General features: G+C 41.3%; 2 protein-coding genes across 2 annotated transcripts in view; one reads left to right on the forward strand and one right to left on the reverse strand.

Annotated features, from left to right (window-relative positions):
- LOC118428518 (fas-binding factor 1-like) overlaps nt 1-13,099 on the forward strand; it is a 15,755-nt gene extending 2,656 nt beyond the window's left edge. The window contains exons 3-26 of the mRNA XM_035838607.1: nt 83-137; nt 438-501; nt 809-859; nt 1,174-1,337; nt 1,586-1,683; nt 2,145-2,243; nt 2,776-2,928; nt 3,334-3,468; nt 3,887-4,061; nt 4,553-4,600; nt 4,950-5,080; nt 5,388-5,508; nt 5,896-6,047; nt 6,285-7,141; nt 7,468-7,641; nt 7,853-8,001; nt 8,453-8,611; nt 9,015-9,122; nt 9,618-9,757; nt 10,221-10,378; nt 10,682-10,835; nt 11,203-11,411; nt 11,711-11,932; nt 12,363-13,099. Coding sequence (XP_035694500.1) covers nt 83-137; nt 438-501; nt 809-859; nt 1,174-1,337; nt 1,586-1,683; nt 2,145-2,243; nt 2,776-2,928; nt 3,334-3,468; nt 3,887-4,061; nt 4,553-4,600; nt 4,950-5,080; nt 5,388-5,508; nt 5,896-6,047; nt 6,285-7,141; nt 7,468-7,641; nt 7,853-8,001; nt 8,453-8,611; nt 9,015-9,122; nt 9,618-9,757; nt 10,221-10,378; nt 10,682-10,835; nt 11,203-11,411; nt 11,711-11,932; nt 12,363-12,890 — 4,304 coding nt within the window. The 3' untranslated portion in view covers nt 12,891-13,099. The remainder of the gene's footprint in view (nt 1-82; nt 138-437; nt 502-808; nt 860-1,173; nt 1,338-1,585; nt 1,684-2,144; nt 2,244-2,775; nt 2,929-3,333; nt 3,469-3,886; nt 4,062-4,552; nt 4,601-4,949; nt 5,081-5,387; nt 5,509-5,895; nt 6,048-6,284; nt 7,142-7,467; nt 7,642-7,852; nt 8,002-8,452; nt 8,612-9,014; nt 9,123-9,617; nt 9,758-10,220; nt 10,379-10,681; nt 10,836-11,202; nt 11,412-11,710; nt 11,933-12,362) is intronic.
- A 312-nt stretch (nt 13,100-13,411) lies between these two features.
- LOC118429533 (sphingosine kinase 2-like) lies at nt 13,412-23,961 on the reverse strand. Its single transcript, XM_035840033.1, has 6 exons — nt 23,481-23,961; nt 20,846-21,060; nt 20,437-20,586; nt 19,833-19,927; nt 16,571-16,686; nt 13,412-16,178 (listed from the first exon to the last, which is right to left on the reverse strand). The coding sequence occupies exons 1-6, from the start codon at nt 23,753-23,755 to the stop codon at nt 14,846-14,848; spliced, it is 2,184 nt and encodes a 727-aa protein (XP_035695926.1). The 5' UTR covers nt 23,756-23,961; the 3' UTR covers nt 13,412-14,845.
- Between the last annotated feature and the right edge of the window lies 1 nt (nt 23,962).

Consider the following 23,962-nt stretch of genomic DNA (forward strand, 5'->3'; position numbering starts at 1 on the left):
ACGCAAATTAAACGACGAAATGGAACAGTAAACTTAAAACTGCTATAGTCAGATACGTTACACATCACTCTTTCCTATTCAGATGACCCACCAAAGCAGAAGACCAGCTCTTCTGGGAGACAGAGAACACCTGAGAAGTAAGTAGGGACAGATCAAATATTGTGGGACTGTGAAGATGGAAAAAGAATATGTAGCTCATAATTTGCACACAAAATCAGACACACAAAAAATAGATGGATGGACAAAAGAAGAAACGTTTGCAATTAAGCACTAGCTGTTGACCTGAAAGAAGTTATTTGCATATGGAAAATAACTTACATTGACATAAGCCTTATAATCCTTAAATACATTTAATGTGTATTTAAATACATTTTATAAATACATGTACAGATGTATGATTTTTAAAACTGTTCTTTTGTTGTTTTCATACCCTGCAGGTCTAAAGTAGACTTTGATGAAGACTTCTATGCCAACCTAGCAGCTGAAGCTGATTTTGATGAAGTAAGAATGCTCTTTATTTTGTACCTTCCCTTGATGAATGATGTCCTATAAATCATTTTGTATTGAATTTTAGTACAGTAGAAGCCGCTTAATTGCACACCCCATTTGCCAGTGCATTTCGTGCACTTATCCAAAAGGTGCAACAAAGCGAAGATATTAAGCTGGAGTGCACCGCCATGGGATTTTGGGATTTCGTGCAATTAACAGAAGTGTGCGATTATCCGCTGTGCAATTAACAGGCTTCTACTGTATCACACTGATTCCAAGTGTCAACATTACCGAGTATTTTTCCTTTACTATTTCTCAGGAGTCAGAAGTGTCCGAGGCAGATCCTCAACAAGTGGTTGGATCAATGGGGGTGAGTGTACACCATTTCAATACTGTAGAAATCCATAAACTATGGTGTCATAAATGTTTAATGTTGCTTATACTTTGGATGAAACATGTAGTATATATGGTGGTAGTCATCATGGTACAAAGTACATACTATTTTAGATTTCAGTAAGTCATGACAACATGTTTCCTTGTTACCAGTAAAATTCAAATAGTGTAGTTAAAGGTTTTGTTTGTGTCAGTGTATAGAGCTGGTATGACTCAATTACTTCACAATTTTACATTTCCCACAACTTAAACCTCTGAAGGTATAAGAAAACCATGTATATTCCATTGTAGGACATTGATGACATGGATGCAGAATTGTTTGGAAGCTCTCTGAAGAGAAAGAAAACCCCACCATCTAGGGGCAGTGCTGTCAGTACCCCACCTTCCAGGGGTGGGGAGAACAAACCCTTATCCCCCTCCCTCAGGACAAAGTCTGGCTCTCCTACATCTGCAAGGTGAGTTACAAAAGTTGAGGGATACATGTAAAGACTTTACTGTACAAAAATTTTGGACTGACAAAGAAAGTCCAGTTACCTAAATGAAAAGCTTCCAGTCCAAGCTTATCTTTAATGTTTATGCAGAAGTATTTTAACAGTTTTCATGTAGGTCTGTATGGCGCAGAAGCAAAATTACATCAGCAACACTTGTTGTGTATTGGAAATTCTAAACTCAGATTACCTGTATCACATTTTTATACCTACAGGAAGTCTGTTACTTTTTCTGACAACAAGAAGCCAGCCACCACCAGCTCTGATGTCAGCAGTTCTTACAATGTAGACATTTCCGTGTCTGTGGGACCTGGTAAGGCTTGGCATAGTTTACTGTTATCACACTATGAAAGCATACATTTACATGTCATGTACTTCAAATATTCCCAGGAAATGTTGATATTTTAAAAAGTATACTTAATGGATAACATGATATGATTGTGTACATTAAGGTTGGGGAAAATTTCTCTAGTAAGATAGATGTATGTAACAGTGGGGTTCTAGCGCTGCCAAACTGACCACGCCAACAGCTCTTGAGCTTTTGGTGTTGTGGTTAGCACGTTGGATTTGTGATCCGGCTGCCCGGGTTCGGCGCGGGTTCGAATCCCGGGAGTCGGGGTGTTGTTTCTTTCTGTTCTTACTCGCCCTCTGGTTGTTTCATGTATACCATTGTGTCAAAGTTTGCCATAACCAGAGGTATTCTGTGTGTTGATGACAAATAGCCATTGCTGTTCCTCCATGGGAAATGTTCTTGTTTTATAATTTTTCTCCCAGACAAGGACTCCAGTACCAAGGACAGCCAGTCCCCAGAACCAGCCAGGAAACCTGGCTCCAGAGGGTACAAGGGCAAGAAATTCCAGACAGACTTTGGAGGTAAGGTACAGACACAAACGTCTGCTTTGAATACAGATTGTCTCTTTAATGTAATATTCAATATCAAGGTCCAAACTGAAATTGAGTCAAGGGTAGGTCAATGCAAGATGATATCATGGGGGGACAAGTTTTTGCAGGTATATGTTCCTTGTTCGTGTAAGGAATGTAGGATGGTGGTTCGATTCCCTTAAGTTCAGGTCCGTTGCAGCGGGTTTAGGAGGGTTGAGAGCACGACAGACGGACAACAAAAGAAAATATGTCCAGCCGCTTTGAATGCTTGTACTCAACTCCACCTTATTCAAGTGTGCGAACGCGTTCGAAACACGTTCGAACACCACACCTTAGGAACGAGCACAAACATCGCTATTCGACGTCAAACACCTGCGCTCGCCCGCAGGTGTGGACGTGAAACTGTTGCGATCTAAGAACGTTCTTTACTATCCAGACTTGTACCTTTCCTACATTCGCAAGTTAAGAAGCATCAGAAAAGACTTGCAATACTGAAACACTAACCTGTGTGTTTTTTCTGCAGATTTTGATGAGGATGACCCACTTGCGGGTCTACTGTCAGATGAGGAGGATGCCCCAAAGAAGAAGAAACCAGCCAAGAAAACACCACAAAGAAAGGTGACAGAAGAGACACAAAGTTCACCAGGGGCAAAACCGGGTGGAACCGTCCCTAGAGGTATGCTGTTCAATAACGTTAAATATGATGTATGTCTACAGAGTAAGAGACATCTAAAGTAAGAGATCTGACTGGTCAGTGTATGCTTTTCTTTTATTGTGCATGTGTAGAGTAGAATGGATTCATTCCTCAGGTAACAGACATCTCATATGCCATTGTCATCCCTCAGTAAGAGATCTTGAGCTACAGAGTTCCCATTCAGAACTCTAACCTTCTGGAAAATAGACCACGCTTAAAAGAGAATATGGTAACAAATTTCATTGAAGATGTTACAGACCATGTGAACAAACCTTGTGGTTGTTCATTTCATTTTCCTATTTCCCTCTGTTAGTTCTATTTGAAATTTTTTTCAACTGTTGACCATTTTGATGTTAAGTTATTTCACACTCTGTTCTTTTACCACAGCAGAGGAGATATCTCCAAGGATGTCGGAGCCTGAGAGGCCACGGACGTCTCACGGCCGGAGACAGGATGAGCCGGAGGAGGAGAGGAGGGTACAGACCGCTCCTCCTGCTGGACAACAGGAGAAGAAACAACCAGGTCTGAAAGGGCTTGTTTAAGTTCAGATAAAATGCTAACAAGAAGTCAAATCAGATGAATTTACAAACTTGCCAGATACAGGGGTCCAAGGAATCTCAACACACCAGTCTGAAATACATCACCCTTTAGGTAGCATTCCTAGATGGATTTCAGGCTAATGTCAGGAGACAGTAAAAAAACATCAATGACCTAGCATACAAGCCAATATGATGATACACATAGTACAGTTTATTTTGTCACCCATCATCAATATTGAACTTCAATAAAGATACACTTTGTCTTTATGCCAAGGACAGAGATCCAAGAAAGTTGATGTTCTTAACAATGTTATCTCACCTCAGGAGTCCAAAATCCCCAAAACAATATTGTAGAAAGAGAAGGTGATTCTAGATGTTTACAATTCTCGCACAAAATGCAGAGATCAGCTCCAGCCCTCGCCAGGAGAAAACCACAGCTTCCAGAAGAGGCAAGCCTAAAAGGGAAGAGATCTCCTTTGATGATGATGATGATGACTTAATGGGAACAATGGGGTTTGATGACAGCCCTCGACAGGAGAAGAAAGTTGTGCAGAAGAAACAAGAGGACCAGGAAGAGTAAGTTTTAATATACATGTAATAACTTATGGTGGTAATACAATTTAATGTAGCTGCCTGGAGTTAAACTCATGCATGTTTTATCAAAGGAACAAGGTCAACTGTAAGTGACCCTAATCTACAAATTGATGCAATATTGCTCTACCAAAACATGCACTCTCACTTCTAAAATACAACTGTTACAATGTTGAATGCTGTGCATTACTGGACTGCCACATATAAGAAACATACTAACATATGGTGTACTTTCGGCAGCTATCCTTTACCCACAGTTAAGGAAGAAGACGATTCAGACAAGTGAGCAAAAATTGGAGTAATTACTTCAGCACATTAACGGCCAAAAAGCACTTCTTAAATAACGTCTTAATTTGTAATTATACAGCTTTCTCATGCACAGTAAAATGTGCCTGTATTTTCACAAGGTTGATACGATTCTATCTTGTTCCTTTATGACCTCAGATAGATTGTTTAACCAACATTTTTACCATCAGCTTACAACAGCAAATTGCTGCAGAGGAGGAACAGGACCAGTTGGATGAGTGAGAAAACATTACAGATTTGATGTCCTAACATATTGAATTGAATGGTGAATGTGTGTTTTTCCACCTGCAATCAACTTCTCTTCACCAAGGTGAAAGATTTACCAACTGACTTGCTAAGATGTGCAAAACTGCACCTGTTCTCAAACTTAGATATAAGCTCTGTAGATTCTACACACAGTAACTACTTCTTGTGATTGCATGTTAAGGTGTCATCCTCCCTCTGTACTTATTCAGTTATTGACACTCACATTTCTTTACATTGCAGTGAATTTAGGCAAATATTGCAAAGGAAGTGTAAGGATTGGTTTCATCCGGCATTTAAGTGGAACGTTTTCTGTTTTTCCAGTGATGGGAAGTCTGCCAAGTCCAGGTTTGATGCACTGCTGGGAGTGGGGACAGCCAAGAAGCTACTGGAGAGGCCTGGGACAGGGGAGAGGAAAGAGTTTTCACTGGACAAGTACAAAAAGCCACAACAAGGTAGAGAGATATGTGCAAATGCTAACTGATATACAGATATTCTATATGTAGAAACAGTAACAAGTACCAGAGAACCATTTCAAGTTATAATGATAGATGCTGATTGCTCTATTAATTTGCATTTCAAAGTCAATCACTCACTGTAATAACAGCTTTAAAACATGATATTTCTACCTGTACCTAAACTTAAGTTATCTGTTACAGTAGTACTTTATGTACAATGCATGCTTAAAACAATTCAGGCTGTGTCATACTTTGTGAGTGTGATTAAAGAAAGCTGAACCTATACCAATGCTGTATATCACAGATGAAAAGAAAGAGAAGGAGCCCACTGAAGAAGACTTCAACTTCGGGTCATACATGCCGTCAGCTGCTGCCAAGACTCCGCCATCCCGGGGGAGACCACGCACAGGGGACAGGTCTGTCAGGTCTGGGCAGCGTTCATTTTGTGTCTGTCTAGCTTGAAACATACATTGTATCGTATTTTTGGATGAATTTTTTATTTTTTTTTTGGTAGTCTTTCGACTGGAGTGTTTGAAAGGCTTGGGGAAGACCTGAATCCAGATTCTGGGTTTTTAAGGCCCCCTTTTTACCAGGAAGCAATTTCAGTTGATCAGCTTGGTTGTAGTTTAGTTTCAGCCTCTAGTAGAAAGGAGGTATAAAGGCAGAACAGGACAACCTTCTAAAAGTCACCTTTTCTGCTTGCTAGGTGTAACTCTCCCAGGGAGATTCTTGCTTTTTGAGCACCTTCTGTGTGTGATTATCTTGTATGAAGTTTTGTTTATTGATGTTGTTCCTATATTGTCCATATTTAGGTTTGAGGATGATGATGACATCTTCGGCTCCCCCCAAGGGAAGACCCCCTCCCGAGGGGGGCGCAGAAGTGCCCTGGACGACCTGTTGGACCCCACCCCTAGTGCCAAAAAACCTCCAACCCCCAAGTCTGGAAAACTGAAGACTCCTGCTGGTATGTAAACAGATACATACAATGTGATATATTATTACGATGCTGTGACTCTTGGAAATATGAAGATATCTTTTTTGAATATATTGATATTTGAAAATATGTCACATATTATACAGAAAAAGGGCGTAAATTTAAAAAATAAATGCAATGTTTGTCTATATCCAACGGAAATATGCTTAATCATTAGTTAATGTGAAATTTGGAAACAATCAAGATCAACATGTTTTCCTTATCCAGAGAAAGACAAGGACTCAGACTGGCTTGGTCTGAAGGATTCTGACAACAAGAGCAACGACCCATCTGATTGGCTGGGAATGACCACATCCAGCAAAACTGACCAATCAGGTACCATCTCTGATTCAACTCCAGCCAAAAAGGAAGGGAAGGACACGAGTAGTTCAGCGGCAGATTTTCTTGGCCTTGGTGACGAGGTTGACCCTGACACCTTGACCTCGAGTACAAGAGGACACCAGGACGCTCCATTCCGATCCACCGTAGACGAGGGTAAAGCAGACATCTTCACAGCCCCTGCACTACGAGACCAGACCTCCCCTTTCCCGTGGGATGGCCCGACCGGTGGTCGCCCTCGGAGGCGCCAGCCTGGTACAGCGGGGCTGCTAGACAGTGGGCCGATATCTCCCAGAGACACTGGGCCTCTGGATGATGATCCTGTTCGAGACCATCCTCCGCTGAGAAGAAGTGGCGACCCCTTGTCTATGGATGATCCCCTAGCTATGGATGGTCCTGTAGACCCACTGGGACCAGTAGGTCCCCTACCCAGGAGTAGTCCTGTTATAGGGCGGGACCATCAACAGCCAGAACTGCCAAGGAGAGCTTCACAGCCTGCTAGAAGAGGGCCACAAATGGGAGAGGGACAACAGCACATGCAGGTCCAGCCTCCTTCTCAGCCTGCCATTGGGCAAGCTCGGCCCTTACCCACACCCTCAGTACCACAGGGGCACACTGGGACATATGGAGCCAACGAGAGGCTGAGTCTAGAACTGCAGCAGCAGGCAGATATGTTCAAACAGCAGCAGGAAATGTTAGCCCGACAGAACCAGGAGATGGTGCGGCAACAACAGGAGCAGATCAAGGTAGGACAGGTGATAAATATAATATGGTGTTTAGCTTGTCGAAGGCCATGAGCTTTACAAGTACTGTAGCATCTAGTAGACAAGTATATGTAAATGCACATTAGATTGTACATTTAACATTGCAATTTTGACAACAAAAATTTTTTGTATATCACGAGTCCTGACAGAGGAGCAAGGGGCCAGTCCCTAACTTAGCACTGGGGCAGGAAGGCAGGCAATGAACTTCTTTAGAATCAGTTGCTGTACCAATGGTGAAAATTTCCTGATTTAGAATTCCAGGAAACTCATGATTGCTACTATCATGTATTCTCTGCCCCTACGTGTAGGCTCTCCACATGCAGCAGGAAAGACTGATGCAGCAGATCTCACCCCGTTCTCAAATGGCCTCTCATTCAGCAATGGCACCCCAGTCCCAGATGACTCCTAACTACCAGCTGCCAACTTATCAGCTACCTACAATGGGACATTCACCTGCCAATGTTAGTGATCTAGAAAGCAAGGTAACTTTTATCTCGTGTCCTCTCCTTCTTTTTTTGCTTCTCTCTTTTTTCTTTCATTGCTCTCGTATTGCATACCCAAGAAAGTAAACATTAACACAATTTTTTGCATCTTTCGTTTCCATGCTTAATATCATTATGAATCTTGTTGAGATCAATGCCCATTAGTGGATAAGAGAGTCTTTATGAAGGATTCCTGTTCCATCCCCCCCAGATCCGTCAGCTGCAGGCAGAGAGAGATCACCTACAGATCATGTTGGAGTCCAGTAAACACAGGCACCAGGAGGAGCTGTCCAGTGTGGAGGAGGCTCACAAGGCACGGCTACAGCTGGCTGAGGAGTCCTTTCAGCGCAGGGAGGCTAGGTCAGAACACTGTGAAGTTATCTTGAGTCTTACTATGTCTTTTCTCTATTGATGTGGTCAGTACATACATGTACAAGATATGTCAGATGATAAAAGAATACAGTGACTGCATATTTTGTTTAGACCTTCTGTCAGAGCCTTTTGTAGCTACATTTTACACAATTCAGGGGAAATGGTATGGGTACAATGAAATAAACACAAATTTCAGGTAGAAACCTTGCTATTCTTGTTTTTTAACCTGGGATGTGACAAAACAAGATCGCATCAACTAAGTTGTAGGAATTTCATATTTGTAAACCTAGCTTGAGACAACCTAATCATGTTCCAATACTCTGAAGGTACCACACTGCACCAAACTTGTATTGTTTACTGGAGATGGCTATCACATTGTGTTTTTCTTTAACATACAGGCTTCAGACAGCTACCATGTTTTGTTTTTCCTTCCCCACAGGCTGCGAGAGGAGAACGAGCAGCTGGTGACCCAGCACCTGGCGCGGCTGAAGACAGCTGATGAGGAGAAGGCGCAGGTGCAGGCTGCTCACCATAAGAAGGTCCTGGAGCTGCAGGCTGAGAAGTCTGAGGAACTGGAGAGGATCAAGGAACTACATAGGTATGATAAATAACATTATGTATGTCTTCATAGAACATGTACAATGTATAAGAATTTGATATTTGGAATGTGTATTCTTGAGGCAAATGAAAATATAGCTCACACACACATACACACACACATACAAATCATATTGTGATAACACAATTAGCTGTGCATCTATAACATATGGGCAATTTTTTGCCTGTCAAAAAAATGATTAATTTTATGAGTGCTGAACAAAGTGCGTCAGAATCTCCATGTGCTTATTTTTCCAAGCTACTTTATGTGTGACAGTCTCAGATGTGCTTAAATGTTGTGATATCAATGTTTTTTTAGCTACTCAAATTTTAGTGTTTCTATAGCCTTGTACAGTTGTACACATCCTGGTTCCCAGTTTTATGTGTTTTGGCTTTTTCCCCAGAAAATCCGTCCAGGAGCTTCAGTCTGACCACGAGGACCAGCTGAACAGACTCCACAGGATGAGAGAACAGGAGATCGAGGCAGCTACAAGTGCTACCAGACATACAAGGTCTATCATTAAGTCTATTGTATATAATTATGCATTCTTTGTTTCCTCATGCCCCACTGGCCAGGGTGTTGATGCAAAAGTCCTACAAGGCACAACACATTTACAAAAGTTGGCATAAATTTGTTAGCATTAGTTATGTTTCTATGTTATTATGTTTCGGTAGTGCAAATAAGACATTGAAATTATATGATTGTAAACAAGAGGGCCCTTACCCTGCCTGCATACCAAATCCTCTTCACTCCCTTTGGTGGGGCATAAGGCGCTGACGAACTTTCTCTACTCCTTCTTATCTTGGGAGATCCATCTGATCTTGTGACAGGTCTTCTGTGCTGCCTTCATATCCCATTCTACAGTCCTTATCCCGGTCCCTAATGGCCAGCCTTTGTTGTGTTACCCTTGAGGAGTCCATTTGAGGGCAACACGTCTGTTAAACTAGAAAATTGTGATCTGTGGTGCACAATGTACATGAAGTCTGTTTCGGCTGTTTTTGTGTAGATCCCTCCAGTCAGTGGTGCAGAAAGTTGAGGAGAATGCTAAGAACCTGGGGCAGCTGTCCTTCAAGCTGGAGGGGCACCACATCTCAGGGCTGGAGGAGAGGGAGACTGCAGCCAGGGAGCTGGAGAGGCAGCTCAAATGTACGTGTTTAGTTGGTGCAACACAATGTTTCTGTGAGATTTTGGAATGGTATATATTTTAATGGCTTTGCCTGTGAGTGTTCAAATATTTTACCTTGGGATCCTTGTTAAGTTGATGGCTTTATTATACACATTTATCAACATGGCAAAGCCCTGCATTCATCTAACAAAATGTCCCAACTCTGGGAATGAACCTGATTAAAGGCTTTTTGTTGTATAAACCTGTCTTATGTAGATATATATAATTATATTAATAATGTGATATGTTCATATTAGCCTTTGTCTATCCTAGTACTTTTCTAGAATTACATTTGAGTCATTTGTATATTTGATGATATCCTCATTAGATTGTGTTGACTATCACAGATATTTTAATCATTTTACATTCATTTGTTTTTCCCTCACTGCAATATCCAACAAACTTATTTTGTATACTAAATATTTTGTCTGCACTTTTCCTCAGTGCTGCAGGAGAGACTGGGTCACCAGCAGGAGGAGAACGAGCGCGAGCGGACCAGGCTCCAGGATCTGATTGGTCGACTGGAGGCACGGCTGACGGAGCAAGGTCGTCAGCTGGAGGAGGAGAGGTGGAAGGTCAAGTCTGAACAGAACAGGGTCCAGGTAAATTAACTTAGCCTTCATAGTAGTATTCCATGTAAAATTTCCACATGACCTAGTTGTACCAGGTAACTCATGGTACAAGGGCTATGATCGTAACATATACCATCTTCTCATATACCCATAATTGAACAGTTGTATTTCATATCAAAATTGCATTTTGTGAACGTTGTTTACACCAAATTGGTTTGAATCTTTAGACTTATGTTTGGTCTCCTTTTGTAAAAAAAATCATTATTTTTTTGCCCCAGTCATAAATAATGTCTATGGGAAAAGTAACTTAAGAAAGATCTATCCTTATGCCAGGCCTTGCAGAAGTCCCTTGAGGAAGAACGGCGGTACCTGTCCCAGCAGCTGGCCATGGAGAGGGAGTCTGTACAGCGGGCCAAGAATGAGCTCATGGAGGAACAGAAGCAGGTCATGGCTCAGTGTGCTGAGGAGAGGAGGAAACTGGCTACAGGTGCGTGGATGTCTTTTGTTTGCAGGACTTTCACAATACATTTATGTCAGTTGGTACTGTAGATGGACTGAAAATTATTATGCTGTAGAGTATCATAGTTCTAGGTATGTCATATAACTATAAGGTAGTGTCTAAGCTTGAAGCTGTGCTTGGGCCAATTATCAAACAGATCCCAGGTCTTAGCTAAGCCATGCATCACTAACAATAATAGTATGTATAGTAATGCAAATGAGTTACAGTTCCATACTCATGATTGCCTATGTTATACTTATAGTGTCTACTACCTGATTGTTGTCTAATAGTATTTGGTAAAGAAGAATTCATAAATTGTTTTACACCTTGATTTAAGAAGCCGTTTATTTTTCAGAGTGGGCAGAATTCCACACTGCAGAAAGAGTCGCTAAGGAGAGAGCCACTGACCAATCAGCACGCAGCATCAAAACAGAGGCAGAGAGAGAAAGCACCATTAAGTCACTGGCACAGGAACAGGCCTCCATTACTGTCAAGTTGAACGACCTCAGACTGGAGGAAGAACGACTCAATCAGGAGAAAATTGCTTTGAACGAGAAAAGACAGGTAATAAAGTCATGGGTATTTACTATAGGAGCTGGTGCGGGCATTGCCTCTGGTTGGCATAGAATATTGCTCAAGTCTAAACGTGTAGCCATGCAAACAAAAAGAATTGGGAAAAAAGTTGTACTGATCTATAAATTCAACAGATAATGCATGCATTGTCATCAACTTTTCAAGGTTTAGACTGCAAATTTAATGGAAGGGGAGCTCCTTGTCATGTACATTTTTTGTATGAACCCTGAAAATGTATAAACAGTACTTTTTTTAGTGTGATACCAATGTTGTGTTCCTTTCCTGGCCAGGCATTGGATGCAGAAGCAGAAAAGATGGCATACCTCAGCAAACAGGTGGCCAGAAAGTCAGAGGAGATAGAGACTGTGAGCCTGGAGGCTGCGCAGAACAGAGAGGAGGGACAGAGGGCGCTGGTGGAGGCACGCAGGGTTGAGGCCGAGCAGGACAAGAGACTGGGTACCATCGAGTCTCAGTTACAGTATCTCAGGCAGCAGGAGAAACAGATAGCAGAGGTGGGCAACTATCAATACCGTGGTTATTACCTCCAATGAAGATGGAGGTTCTATTATATTTAGCAGCATTTTGTTTTTAGCACAATAGCTCAAGAAAGCCTGAGTGGATTGTTTTGATACTTGGTGTGTGGGTAGGTCTTGATAGGACCTTGAAATGATTTGGACCCCCTAGCAGCTTGTTACTGGAATATTGTAAAACTATAGTTACTGGCAAGAATGGAATCAAAGGAAGAGTGCTGCATACTACACATCTGAGGTGTTATATGACACTACACTCCATAGTTGATGATCAACACGAATTACTCCATTTATGACGTATGAATTTATGGGAGTGACACAATGATGGTTGGAAAAGTTCCTTGGTACTTAGGCCATCTTTTTTGTATTACTAATTAAAAATTTATTACATTGATGTTTTTTTCTTTTATAGGAACGGCTCTCTCTTGCAAAGGACAAGAGAGATCTGGAGCAGACAATGGGATCATATGTGTGTATCAATTGTCGCACACCTGTTAGGGATAACAGCAGAGGCTTTGCACAGCAGCCAATCAACATTCAGCAATTAGGACCTCAACCAATCAACTACCAGCAAGTGCCACAAACTTTACCACAGTCTCTGATGACCTCTCCATCCCAGGGCCTGTCTTCACCTCAAATAGGGATGGTCATGCCTTCCCCGGAGTCCTCTTACACAGCGGCTTTACCAAGTTCTGTGCTGGACTCATCACCTCAGCCTAATGGGAGTTTTGGGTCCCCACAACATGAGAATGGGGTAATACCAGTGCCTTTTCACCCTGCCATGTCACCTGTAGCAGCTGATCTGGCCAGGAAGTTGTTGAATTGGAAGAATTCATCAGAGAGGGACAAAGAATACTTGGACAATGAGAAGTTTTACTTAGAAACTCTGAAACATTCCCCGTATCATAGCAATAGCTCAAGTCCTCAGAAAGTGACATGACAACGGTTTTAACTGTTGTTTGTATGTTACTTACAGTTTTAGGTGCATCTATGCTGCAGGTAGTTTAAATGGCTTTCAACTAACTAAATGTGTAACATTTATGATGGAGGCCATTTACAAAGCCTTACAACAGAGGACCTCAGATATGATGAAGAATGGAAAATACAAAAATTAGTGTTGTTCATCTATGGGTCCAGTCAAATAAATCTGTGGTCTATTTTCCTTTAATTTGTGTTTTCACTTCATTAGAATGTCTACTGAAAGTCATTGCAATACTGTAGTTTCTGTAGTTGACTGCACAACAGATTGCAAAATGCAATGTCTTTGACGAATATGTATTGACTACTGAACAGAGGATTAAACACCTCATACAATGTTTAGATCTGATACATTCTTTACGAGTACTCATTGGCAGTTGGCACAAATCTGGGCCCTTTAGTCACAATAAGAAAAGCTTGTTTTTTTTAGTCATTTCAGAATAAGTTCATTACATCTATACAAAATAAAACAGTGACAAAGGCTCAAAAAATTCAATTGTGGTATATTCACAGAAAGCTACAAACTTTCAAGTATCTGGCACATTCAGCAATTTGTACAACATTGGCAGCAAAGCAAGCAAATAGATTTCTACTCTTCTATTGATATGTTCTACATGTCTGCTATCTAAAGGTGGCCAGGAAACACCTAATATCTAAAGTCTACAAACATTTAGTTGTTTCTTTTCACACACAAACATTATCCAAAACCTGCTTCTATTACGTCACACAGCAGCAATAACATCAAAATCACCAACCTTCAAGGCACATAAACACCAGACACTTTCTTTCCACACTACCTACCTTACGTGATGGATATGAGAACAGGTTTGGAGTTTTACATCGGATTTTGGAACCATACTGTGTTACATGATATGTCTGTCTAATGCAGTACAAGACATGTCTATCTAATAATGATATGCCACTGCACAACATATATGTAGCAGCTGCCAATTTTGCAATAAAGAGGAATATCAACAGAACTGTTCAAACATTCATGACTTTATACAAAACTTATGATATGCATTTTACAAAATCTGTTATGCACACATTGGCCCCAGCTTGATACAAGCAGCATTATACACAAACTACCATTAGGACAATAGAAATTGAATTGATCTTTATTGCTTATACAATATCTAATAAAACATTTCATTTCAATAATGAAAGAGTGGATGCTGTCTGAAACATTGGAATGAATATTGTACGTATATTGATTCAATTTCTATTGTTCAATTTCCTGCATGACTAATCTGCACAAATGGAGTTTGTTAGGACATTGTGTGGCTTTGTCCCGTCAAGTCCCTGATATCACCATGGGGACAGAATCATCATCTCAATTTCACAACAACAACAACAACAAGACAATAAAGCATAAGCGCAAGCAGCATGTAATTAAATGAAATTACACCATACAGGGAAGTGTATGGATTGTCGTCAACCTTACGTCAACTTTGTGTTGGTTACAACAAGATCCTGAATTGACAGTAATCAGTTCTTTTACAATGGACAAAACATCTATAACTGTGATCACATGGAGACTGTGCTGTTGGAAAGGAAATTTCTCAATTAAATGTTGCATAGCATTACTCTCATGACCATTTCCCTGATAAAAACAATTCGCAATGTTGCTTGTCATTGAATAGCAAAAATAATTCAATTATACATAATTATATAATATCTTGGAATGATTCAAATATAATGATTACAAAGTTTATATTATAGTATTTTGATATGTGAACGGTGAACCTGAGGAAATATACAAGATCAACAAGAAGTCATAAAGAATCTTGAAAGAAAAACAACCATATAGTTACATAGATAAGCAACAATTTTGAAATGTACAGACAAGTGGCCATACCTTTGGAACAAGGTATATATCATTGCATCTACCGGTACAAGAAAAAGTAAGATTTTGTGTCAAATCTCTACTGGCTTCCACATGAGTACCCGAGCCAGTGACCGGTGCACCTGTGCTTGCAGTGGTCCGTACTCGATGACCTCCCCGTCCGCAGTGATCAGACCCTTGTCCCCCTGCGGCTCCAGCCTGAACGCGTGGACAGCGATCACGTCCGTTCCCGCCTGCTCGACCTCGCCGATCCTCCCCTGCGAGGCCTTGAAGGAGATGTTGGACATCTCACTGCGCGTGGTGTTCATGGCATACATCAGGAACATCATGCCGTCGTCCAGCTGGCTGGCAGGGGACATGTTGAAGCCTGTGCTGATGTGAGGCACGTTCAGAGCCATCACCAGGTTAAAGTCTCCCTCCACCGTCACCCAACCATCGGGAAGGGGCTGTCCCAGGGGGGGCAAGAGGGCGTCGACGGGACCATGACGTCTGGCTTCACTGTCTGGGTTTGGCATTGTGTGGCTGTGGGCCCGCGTTGGACTGTCTGCTGACAGGTCCATGGCAGATACGTCTATTGCAGAGTCCATGCTGTCCCCTGATTGGCTGTTGGCAGCACTGCCGTTGGAATGGTTGTGTTGTGGCCTAATATTGGCATTGCTAACCAGTGCATCTTGGGAGTCAACTGCAGCATGTAGCGAATGAGGTGAGAATACCTCGTTCCCTGATGTTTCATCTCCCCTCCAATCATTGGCATGGAGGTCGTCTCCTGTGGAATGCCCATTGGTCATGTTCTCCTCCATCCTTTCTGAGGTTGGTATGCCAGAATCCGTCTGCTCATTGAACAGAGCAGCTTCCTTGGCCGTATCTACACCAGGGGTTTGTGGCTCGAGATCGGAGTAGAAGCTCTGACTGACGCTAGCGCTTCTTGGGGGGAGGTTTCTGGGACGTGATCCCTCCATCATGCTGACACTGCGAGTAAACTGTGCGGGACGTGCGCTTCTCAATCTCTCCCGTTCACCGTTCCGCTGAGACAGACTGCGAGGCCGATGGAGAGACTGCTTGAGATTCTCCCACTGCTTCCTCTTCTCTGTGATTTGGTGAACCAACGCTCTCCCGTCCACCCCCTTCACGGGAAGGTACGACACGTGCCCGGGGTACTTCCGCAAGTCAAACAGCCGCTGTACCAATCCGACGAAAAAGCGAGCGTCGCCGAGGTAGCGATACTTCTCGCTCCCGATGTCGATGTCGGAGATGAATCCCCAGCTGATATGTAAGAAGGAGAAGATGCGGGAGGACTTGGTCTGTACTGACACCAGGTCCATGGGGTAGCTGCTGCCTGACACAACACTCTTGCACAGGACAAACGTGGAGTGGAGCACCTGGTCAGCTGACTCAAACGGCTCACTACAGCAACAACAGCAGGGAGTTTGGTTTTAAACAAATGAGAAGGAACACATCATGTCAGTCTATAGATGATGATACTTGGTAGATCCCAAATCTGATGTAACAGTTACAGTATTAAATTTTGTTTCTTGAATCTTGCCATTTCTGTTAAGTTTTGTGACAATTTTGTCTCATATCGCTTCTGAATTAGCTGTTCTATGGAGAATTTAAAGTGACAAGTTCTTGTCAATTTGTAATCAACTGCAAGCATTATTGACATGAACTACCCTGCCCTGTTTAAGAGCACTTCCAGGACTTACATTCTTGAATAGTTTCATCAGGTTGGTACGTCATTGAAAAAAGACTCTTTTTACACAACTTGTTCCAGGACTTAAATGATGTACTTTACTTACTCCAGTAGATAGTTGACAGAGCAGCAGAGGGCGTTGCCTGTTCCCCCCGGGATCAGGCCGATGGGCATCTTGATGGCCTCCTCCCAGTCAGGACGGTCCATCAGGCCATTGATTACCTGGAAATGAATAACAGATATGTCACCAGACAGGATAATTCAACAAGTATTCACTGTACTACATATATTTCCGAAAATAATTTCATCAGGTTGGTAGGATAGAGGATATAGCCATATCATAAAGGAGAATTCTTTTACACAACCAGAACTTTGCTTACATATAGTGGCAAAAAGCAGAACTCCAGTGACAGTCAGAAGCTCTGAGGAAGGCGCCTGATAGACACCGAAACGTATTAGACTAGTAAGAAAAGTAAGTACATTCTGGTTGTATTTAAGAATTCTCCTATATCCTTTACTACATATAGTTTCACTATCTATATCTATGAGATGAATTTTAAGTTTCCTGGCACTTGATATACTTTTCAATGGCACACCAATTATCTCTTTTCATCATGAAGGACTGTCCCATATCAACCTAAACTTCATTCTTACTACAAATCAGGGAGATCAATATCAAATCAGTTCTTCTCTCTATCAGCACTAACTGTGAATTGAAAAAGACTACAGAGGCATTAAGATTATTCAATAAAGTCTTCCAGAAAAATAAAGCCACATAATAATAATATCGGGTGTATTTTGCAGCCAGTAGGTACCCAAAGTGTGTATACATGTAAGTACTGATTTGTCTCACATTTACATACACATGACCCTTTTCAGCTTGTCGCCTGGCCAGCTTCGAATCTAAGCTATCACTCAATCAATTGCTAAATAATAATGTACATGTAACCATTATCAGTATGTGCCTTTCCCAAAGGGCTTAGCAAAGGTGCAATTGTTAATGTGTAAATAATGTACTATACTAGTAGTTTGCACCCCATAAATAGTGTAGACTATTGAGCAACAGGCAACAGGGTGTATTTAAAGGCACAAACTTAAAAGAACAATCATCTTGCTCAACTGGCTTCAAGTAGGATAATGGCTGACCTCTGTGACCTTATTGTCTGTTCTTGTAGAACGTTTACCCCTCCAGGCTGGGTAGCCAGTCATTTATCAATTATCTCAGAATGACAGGTAGCTATCTAACCTTAGGCACACTGAAGTCCAGTACACACACCTACATGCATTACAATATAGGTAGCCTTACTTCGTAATCTATTCATTCTGATTCAATTAATTTATTTTAGAAGCAGAGCAAAAGGACAATATAATTTCCTTGGATATTTCTATGTTTTCAAATTGCTGAGAGGTACTCCCGGTAATTACGTAAAGGCGGAGCCATTGTTAATTCCATGAGGATCGTAGCAGAGTCCAATGTTATAGCATATGCAAGTCATACTACGTATGCTCAAGAGTTTACAAATTGGCTGCTCCAGCCATAACTATGCAGACATGGGAGCATTCAACATTGTAAAGACTTCTCAGCTCATTTTTTAAACATCTGACTGTGACACTAACATACCATCTCTTTAGATGTATTATAAATTGTTTTCAGAATGCTGACTCACCTTCAGCCAACAAGTAGCCAGGAGACTGACATCTCCTTTTGTTTATCAATACACACAACTACTTCTGGTCTCACTAATAGCCCTTTGCCACGGCCTTGTGCTCAATAGGACCCTAAACAAATGTTAAGTGACTCTTGGCTATTATGAGACATGTTTTCCCACATGCCAAACTGACAGGTTAATGCTAATGACTCTAGATCAAATATTTTGACCCAAAGGCCATCGATAATAGATAAAGGCTTTGACTTGACTTGAATTGGAAGCCAAGAGGTAAATCTGATAACATATTTTAAGTCTGTATGCAAACAGCTAATAGTATATTGTATTATAGCACAAAATATCAGCATGAACCAACCAAATTATGCCAATATGAAAAGTCGTTCGTAAAGCTTACACAGGGATCTGGGGCCAGCTGGATTTTATATTTGTTTGGCATCAAAATCCCACATTGACATACATGTACGAGGGGTGATCAATAAGTTCTCGGCCTCACCAAGAAATAACAAGCACAACTCAGATTTTCAGGCACAACTTCATAGTATGAAGTCTTTTATCAATATCCTCCAAATTACAAATCATTGGAGTCATTACTTTCCAGGCATTCGTTTTTTTCTAAATTAGAAGGTAAGTGGCGAGAAAAAGAAGGGTGAAGTGTGATCAGACAATTTGATCTCACACCTCGGGTTGCAGATCAAATGTCCACCTTTTTTTTTCGTTATAACTTACCTAACGTTACTGGGTGTCGCCTGCAACATAATGATCACAATAATTTGAATTTTGGTACGCATTTATATAAGACTTTATACATGTACGTGGGGTTATCAATAAGTCCTCGGATTTACCGAGAAATAATAAGCTCAGATAAGCATAGATGTCAAGTATTAAGTCTTATATAAATTTGTACCAAAATTCAAATTATTGTGATCATTACTTTGCAGGCGACACCCAGTAACGTTAGGTGAGGGAGAAGGAAAAAAAACGTGGACAATTGACCTGACCTGAGTATGTGGGTCAATTTGCGCTGCTGGAAGTTAGAAACCTAATTCTTTTTGCTTGAAATAGGAAGAGAATCATTATCAAACATTTTGACAATGTCTTTTGTTAATTTATGGCATGGGGAACTAGACCAACACATGTCTGATCACAATTCACACCACTTTTTTCTCGCCACTTACCTTCTAATTTAGGAAAAACGAATGCCTGGAAAGTAATGACTCCAATGATTTGAAATTTGAAGGATATTGATAAAAGACTTCATACTATGATGTTGTGCCTGAAAATCTGAGTTGTGCTTGTTATTTCTTGGTGAGGCCGAGAACTTATTGATCACCCCTCGTACATGTATAACAGATGTACCAAAACACAATTTTAACAACCTAAACATTGATAAATACATTTTACAGCAATAACTAAAAAACTGCATTATCCTTAGACTGTAGGTACTACTGTGCCTACAGTCACATTGGGCAGCATTTCTGTCAACCACCACACCCTCAACTTCTTTCTTGGGATGTTGGCTCTTCTTAAGTCTACTAGGAAGGTCCCGTTCCAGGTGTTCAATCAGGTTTATCCCTTTTCCTTGCATTATTATCAACAGGTTTATTTCAGTATTTAGTTTTATCTACCGTATAGCCAGAACTGGGTTTTTCATTCTGTTCTGCTTCACTATTTTTATGAAAACTTTTTTCATATACCAATTACCTCATATATGAGCCCGTCCCCTGACACCACCACCACCCCACTCCACTGGGACACCTCCAGATCCCGCATCAGGTCATGGGCGTGGCCAGAACGCTCTGGAACAACAACACAAACAACCCTGATCAAAGGCCACATACCATGGACTTTACCTCATGGTACATGTACATAACATGTAACTGTTCAGTAATACAGTCATTATAACACACAAAACATTGGTATGAGTTGTTGAAAAAGAAGGAAATGAGAACAGAGCAGTTTATAAAAGTTTTACTTGACAATGTACTTTTGCTTGATCTATATTTGACCATATTAGTGTCAGATCTAATTGGCCCATTCTATAGGGCTGTTACCAAATTTATAATAGGTCTTCAATGCATGCACTTGCAATTCAAACAGCTTCAAAAGCTTTCAAAACAAAAGCAAATTTACCGCCATGTGAGCATTATACTGTGATACATGTGCTTGGATGGTTAACTTATCACACAGATTGTGCAATATGCTTGTCCTATAAAGTATAAGATAAGAGTAAGAAGAAAGGGGAGGGCAGTTAGAAACAGTGTTCCTTCGATAATCTAGAAGATATATATTGTAGGATAGTGCTAACCAGTAACCACCATGTTGAAGCTGATGTCAGACTCGCCCAACATGGACACGACTCGCTCCCGGAATATCTGCTGAGCCTTCCCCTGGCCTCCGAACGGGTTGATCAGAATAAGGAGGCGTGGGGAGGGGGGCAGCAGCCTGGCTTCCAGGGCTGGAGAAAAAAAAAATGATACAGCAGCTTTACTTAGTGATTTCAACATGCTATATTTTTATTTAATAATCAGTTATTCAGAGAAGTATTAAAAGGACACTAAAGCCTTGTAAATACTTGAAATACTTCTTGTTTGATACATCACGAAAATTTTACACTGGTCAAGCTAACAAGCCTTTACCAAGAACAAGTAAGCAAAAGGAGAGCAAAACTGTGTCTGTATTGAGTAAACCTTAATTTAGAGACAATAATTCTGTACCTGTCTGAGGCCCAATACTGTGTCTAGCCAGTAGACATTTGACAGCGATTCTCCATCGTTCTGCCTGAGCGTGGTTCTCGGAGTGGTCATCTGTCGTCTTCACGCGGAATGTTGTGCAGACCCTGTGTCGGGTCCAGTCTCCTGTGATGACTTTCTTCCGTAAGGGGTAGGCATAGATGCAGAAATATGCAGCACTGTCTGACTCATGCCGTCCTCTGGAAATGGGGACAGATAGAAAATTATGATGGTCAAAAACATATTCCATTTCGAAACAGAATAAATCACACTTTGTAGACTAAGCATCTCACTGTTTTCAGGTTCATTTCGTACTCTATTTCTATACTTGTTGTGCATAGGTGACATGAGATGATTTTTATGATTTTTACCATTCAAATTTGTCATATCAATGTACATGTAGTTTAGTGTGCTACAGATGAACAAGATTTCAGTCACTAATAGTAAAACAATCTTTCATCTTTCAAAAAGGACTGCATTACAGACTGCAAAATTGGTTAAAAGCTGATGTTTACTTCAGCCCACAAAGCCGGTTGATGGCACAAGGATTGTTTTGCCATCTTATCTTAAATAAGGTAAAAAAAACTCTCTTAAAATCAAGGTTAATGCTTTAATTATTGTAACAAGTTATACAAACAATGATTAAACTACTGTAACTGTTGATCAACAATCTTCCATGCTTGGCACTCTAATACTAGATTAAAGGGCACTTAGTAAGAGGGATTATGTTACCAGGTGAAACAACCTACTGGCCACAGTCTGTTTAAACAAACACCTCTCACACAATAAGTCATGTTTAGTCCTGTATGGGAGTGGTCTCACCATACAGGTTGTTGTTTGTGACAGTATTGTCTTCCTGTATGTCTTTCAGGACCATGACTAGGCTTTTTTTCTGTATGATTAATGGAATGTCATTCAATAGTGACATGGTTTGAAAAGTGGCGGGAGTTGCTAGGGAATTTTAAGCTTCAACGAAAACACTACCTGGGTGACTTACAACGCTCTGTGGTTTGTATTTCTCTACCTGAAAACTTTCCATCTATACCTAAGCTGTACTTATCAGAAAAGACATTATATATGCTCTAGTACTGGTATAGGACATTTCAAACACAAGAAGTAAAAATTAACAATAGCAGAACCACAATTACTAAATCACCACTTTGCAAACAATAATTGGGTACTGTAGGATGTAAGCCTTATGACCTCATTTATAAGTAAACATTCTGTAGGTCGTTCTAACAGTAAATGACCCTTAGGACTTTCATCTGGATGTTAGCGAGGGCAGGAGTCTATGCTGCGTAAAGGTTGATGATTAAATTTTCATCCATGAAGAAAGACCTGGAAGCCTAGATGTACTACCTTTGACCCAATAAACTGGTCCTATATATAATACATGTGCTGGTCGTCATTTCAGAGGAATGCTGTAGCCTAATAACATCAGCCTGGACAACACTGATGATAGCTATAGTCAGCTTTTACTAGTGGGGAGTTCAGTTGGCTTCAGTCGGGAGTTCAGCTTAGTTCAAGCTACTTATAAATATAATTCCACCAAGGGAGTTTCAAGGGACTGGTGAAGGCCAAAGTCTGGCACATGTAGTCAGGTAAGAGAAATGTAGGACAAAGGTCAAGATTGTTGGTTACACTTCCCCAAGAGAAGTGATAGGGTTTGTCATCAAGTAAACTTTGGGTGGAAAGAAATAAGAAATTTCAAAACTGTTTTTGAGAGCCAACACTCCCAGTTGCCTGGGGTCATACAAGGCCAACTGCCAGAAAAATGCCCACTGCTAGTATTTCTCCCCTTCTAAGATGTGTTCAAAGATTACATATCACATCCGACAAAGAATGCAGGTGTTTTAGTGTCCATGATCCAACAGCTCCTTCCTGAAGCCAAGGTGAAGGACGTTATATGTGCACATCCACTGCGGTGCTGATTTGATTTGTAACCCTCTTGTCATCAGCCACTATGCTACTATCAGTGATATAAAATAAATATCAAGTCTCAAAATCGCTACGGCCGCGTGGCGCATTGGTACACCCTATCCCTCGATCTCGGAAGTTAAGCAACACGCGGTCCGTCCAGTACTTGGATGGGGGACCAACCAAGGACGTCCGGATTGCTGTAGCCTCATGAAGCTTTCCACGAAATCGTCTTCCGGGAGGGACGTAAAACGGGGGTCCCGTGCTCGAGGAGGTGCCTCGACCACGTTAAACAGCCTCATTACCTACACTTTGGGTACCTACTGGCTGCAAAATACACCTGATATTATTATTATTAATTCAAATGGTTGTAGAAAAAAAGCCTGGAGGCTTGTGACCTTGCTACCCTCCATACCCATTGTCATTTATTATGAATACCATTGAGAAGGTGTGGCATTTTCTGTAAAAAAAATAACATGGGGTTGTTTTATATTCCCTTGATGTTGTTTGTTTTCCTTTGTTTGAACCTTTGTGATGATGATGATATCCCTTGATCCAGGGGGGGGGGGGGCACAATAATACTTAACCCACTCTATACGACCAAACATCAACGTTAAAATAACATACATAATGTAGGACGGCGTACGTGGTCACATGCCCCACCCCCTCCCGATCCCCCAGGGTCCGTGGTTACCTGACCTACCTGAGACAATGGCACCCCACCACGTCCGACAACAAGATCCTCCTCTCCCGAGGCTTTCCCTGAGTGCGCGCGTACTGGATGTGTTCCCGCGTCAGCTGGACTCGGTACGCGGTCTTACTGTGCGGGAAGACGGTCAGATCGTCCTGTAGAATCACGTCAGACATGATTTCCCCCTCACGAGGCCGCACGTACACATGCTTCGTCCTTTCAATGCCCCGCCTCGAAGCGTGTGGCTTCCTAACAACATTGTCACCTATCATGTGACCTGATGTCATCCAAGGTAAATATTCCCATTTTGGGCACCGTGCCAGAGCTATGTGCAGTTTGTATATAAACCGCTAGAGGTCAAAAACGTAGTCTCCCCATCACTTTTGCATACTTCAGTTGATTCTTGACATGAAGATGTCCATATCAGATAAATAAACTCTTTTTCCCACGTGGACATTCACGTATCTTGCAGAAAAATACCAGAAAACGTACAA

Source organism: Branchiostoma floridae, chromosome 13 (assembly GCF_000003815.2).
Source record: "Branchiostoma floridae strain S238N-H82 chromosome 13, Bfl_VNyyK, whole genome shotgun sequence".
Classification (NCBI taxonomy): Eukaryota; Metazoa; Chordata; class Leptocardii; order Amphioxiformes; family Branchiostomatidae; genus Branchiostoma; species Branchiostoma floridae.

Coding starts and splice junctions, on each gene's coding strand:
- LOC118429533 (XM_035840033.1), bottom strand. CDS start 23,755: ATGACATCAGGTCACATGATAGGTGACAATGTTGTTAGGAAGCCACAC. Junction 21,061..23,480: donor GTGGGGTGCCATTGTCTCAG/GTAGGTCAGGTA, acceptor CCCCATTTCCAG/AGGACGGCATGAGTCAGACA. Junction 19,928..20,436: donor CTTCAACATGGTGGTTACTG/GTTAGCACTATC, acceptor TTGTTGTTCCAG/AGCGTTCTGGCCACGCCCAT.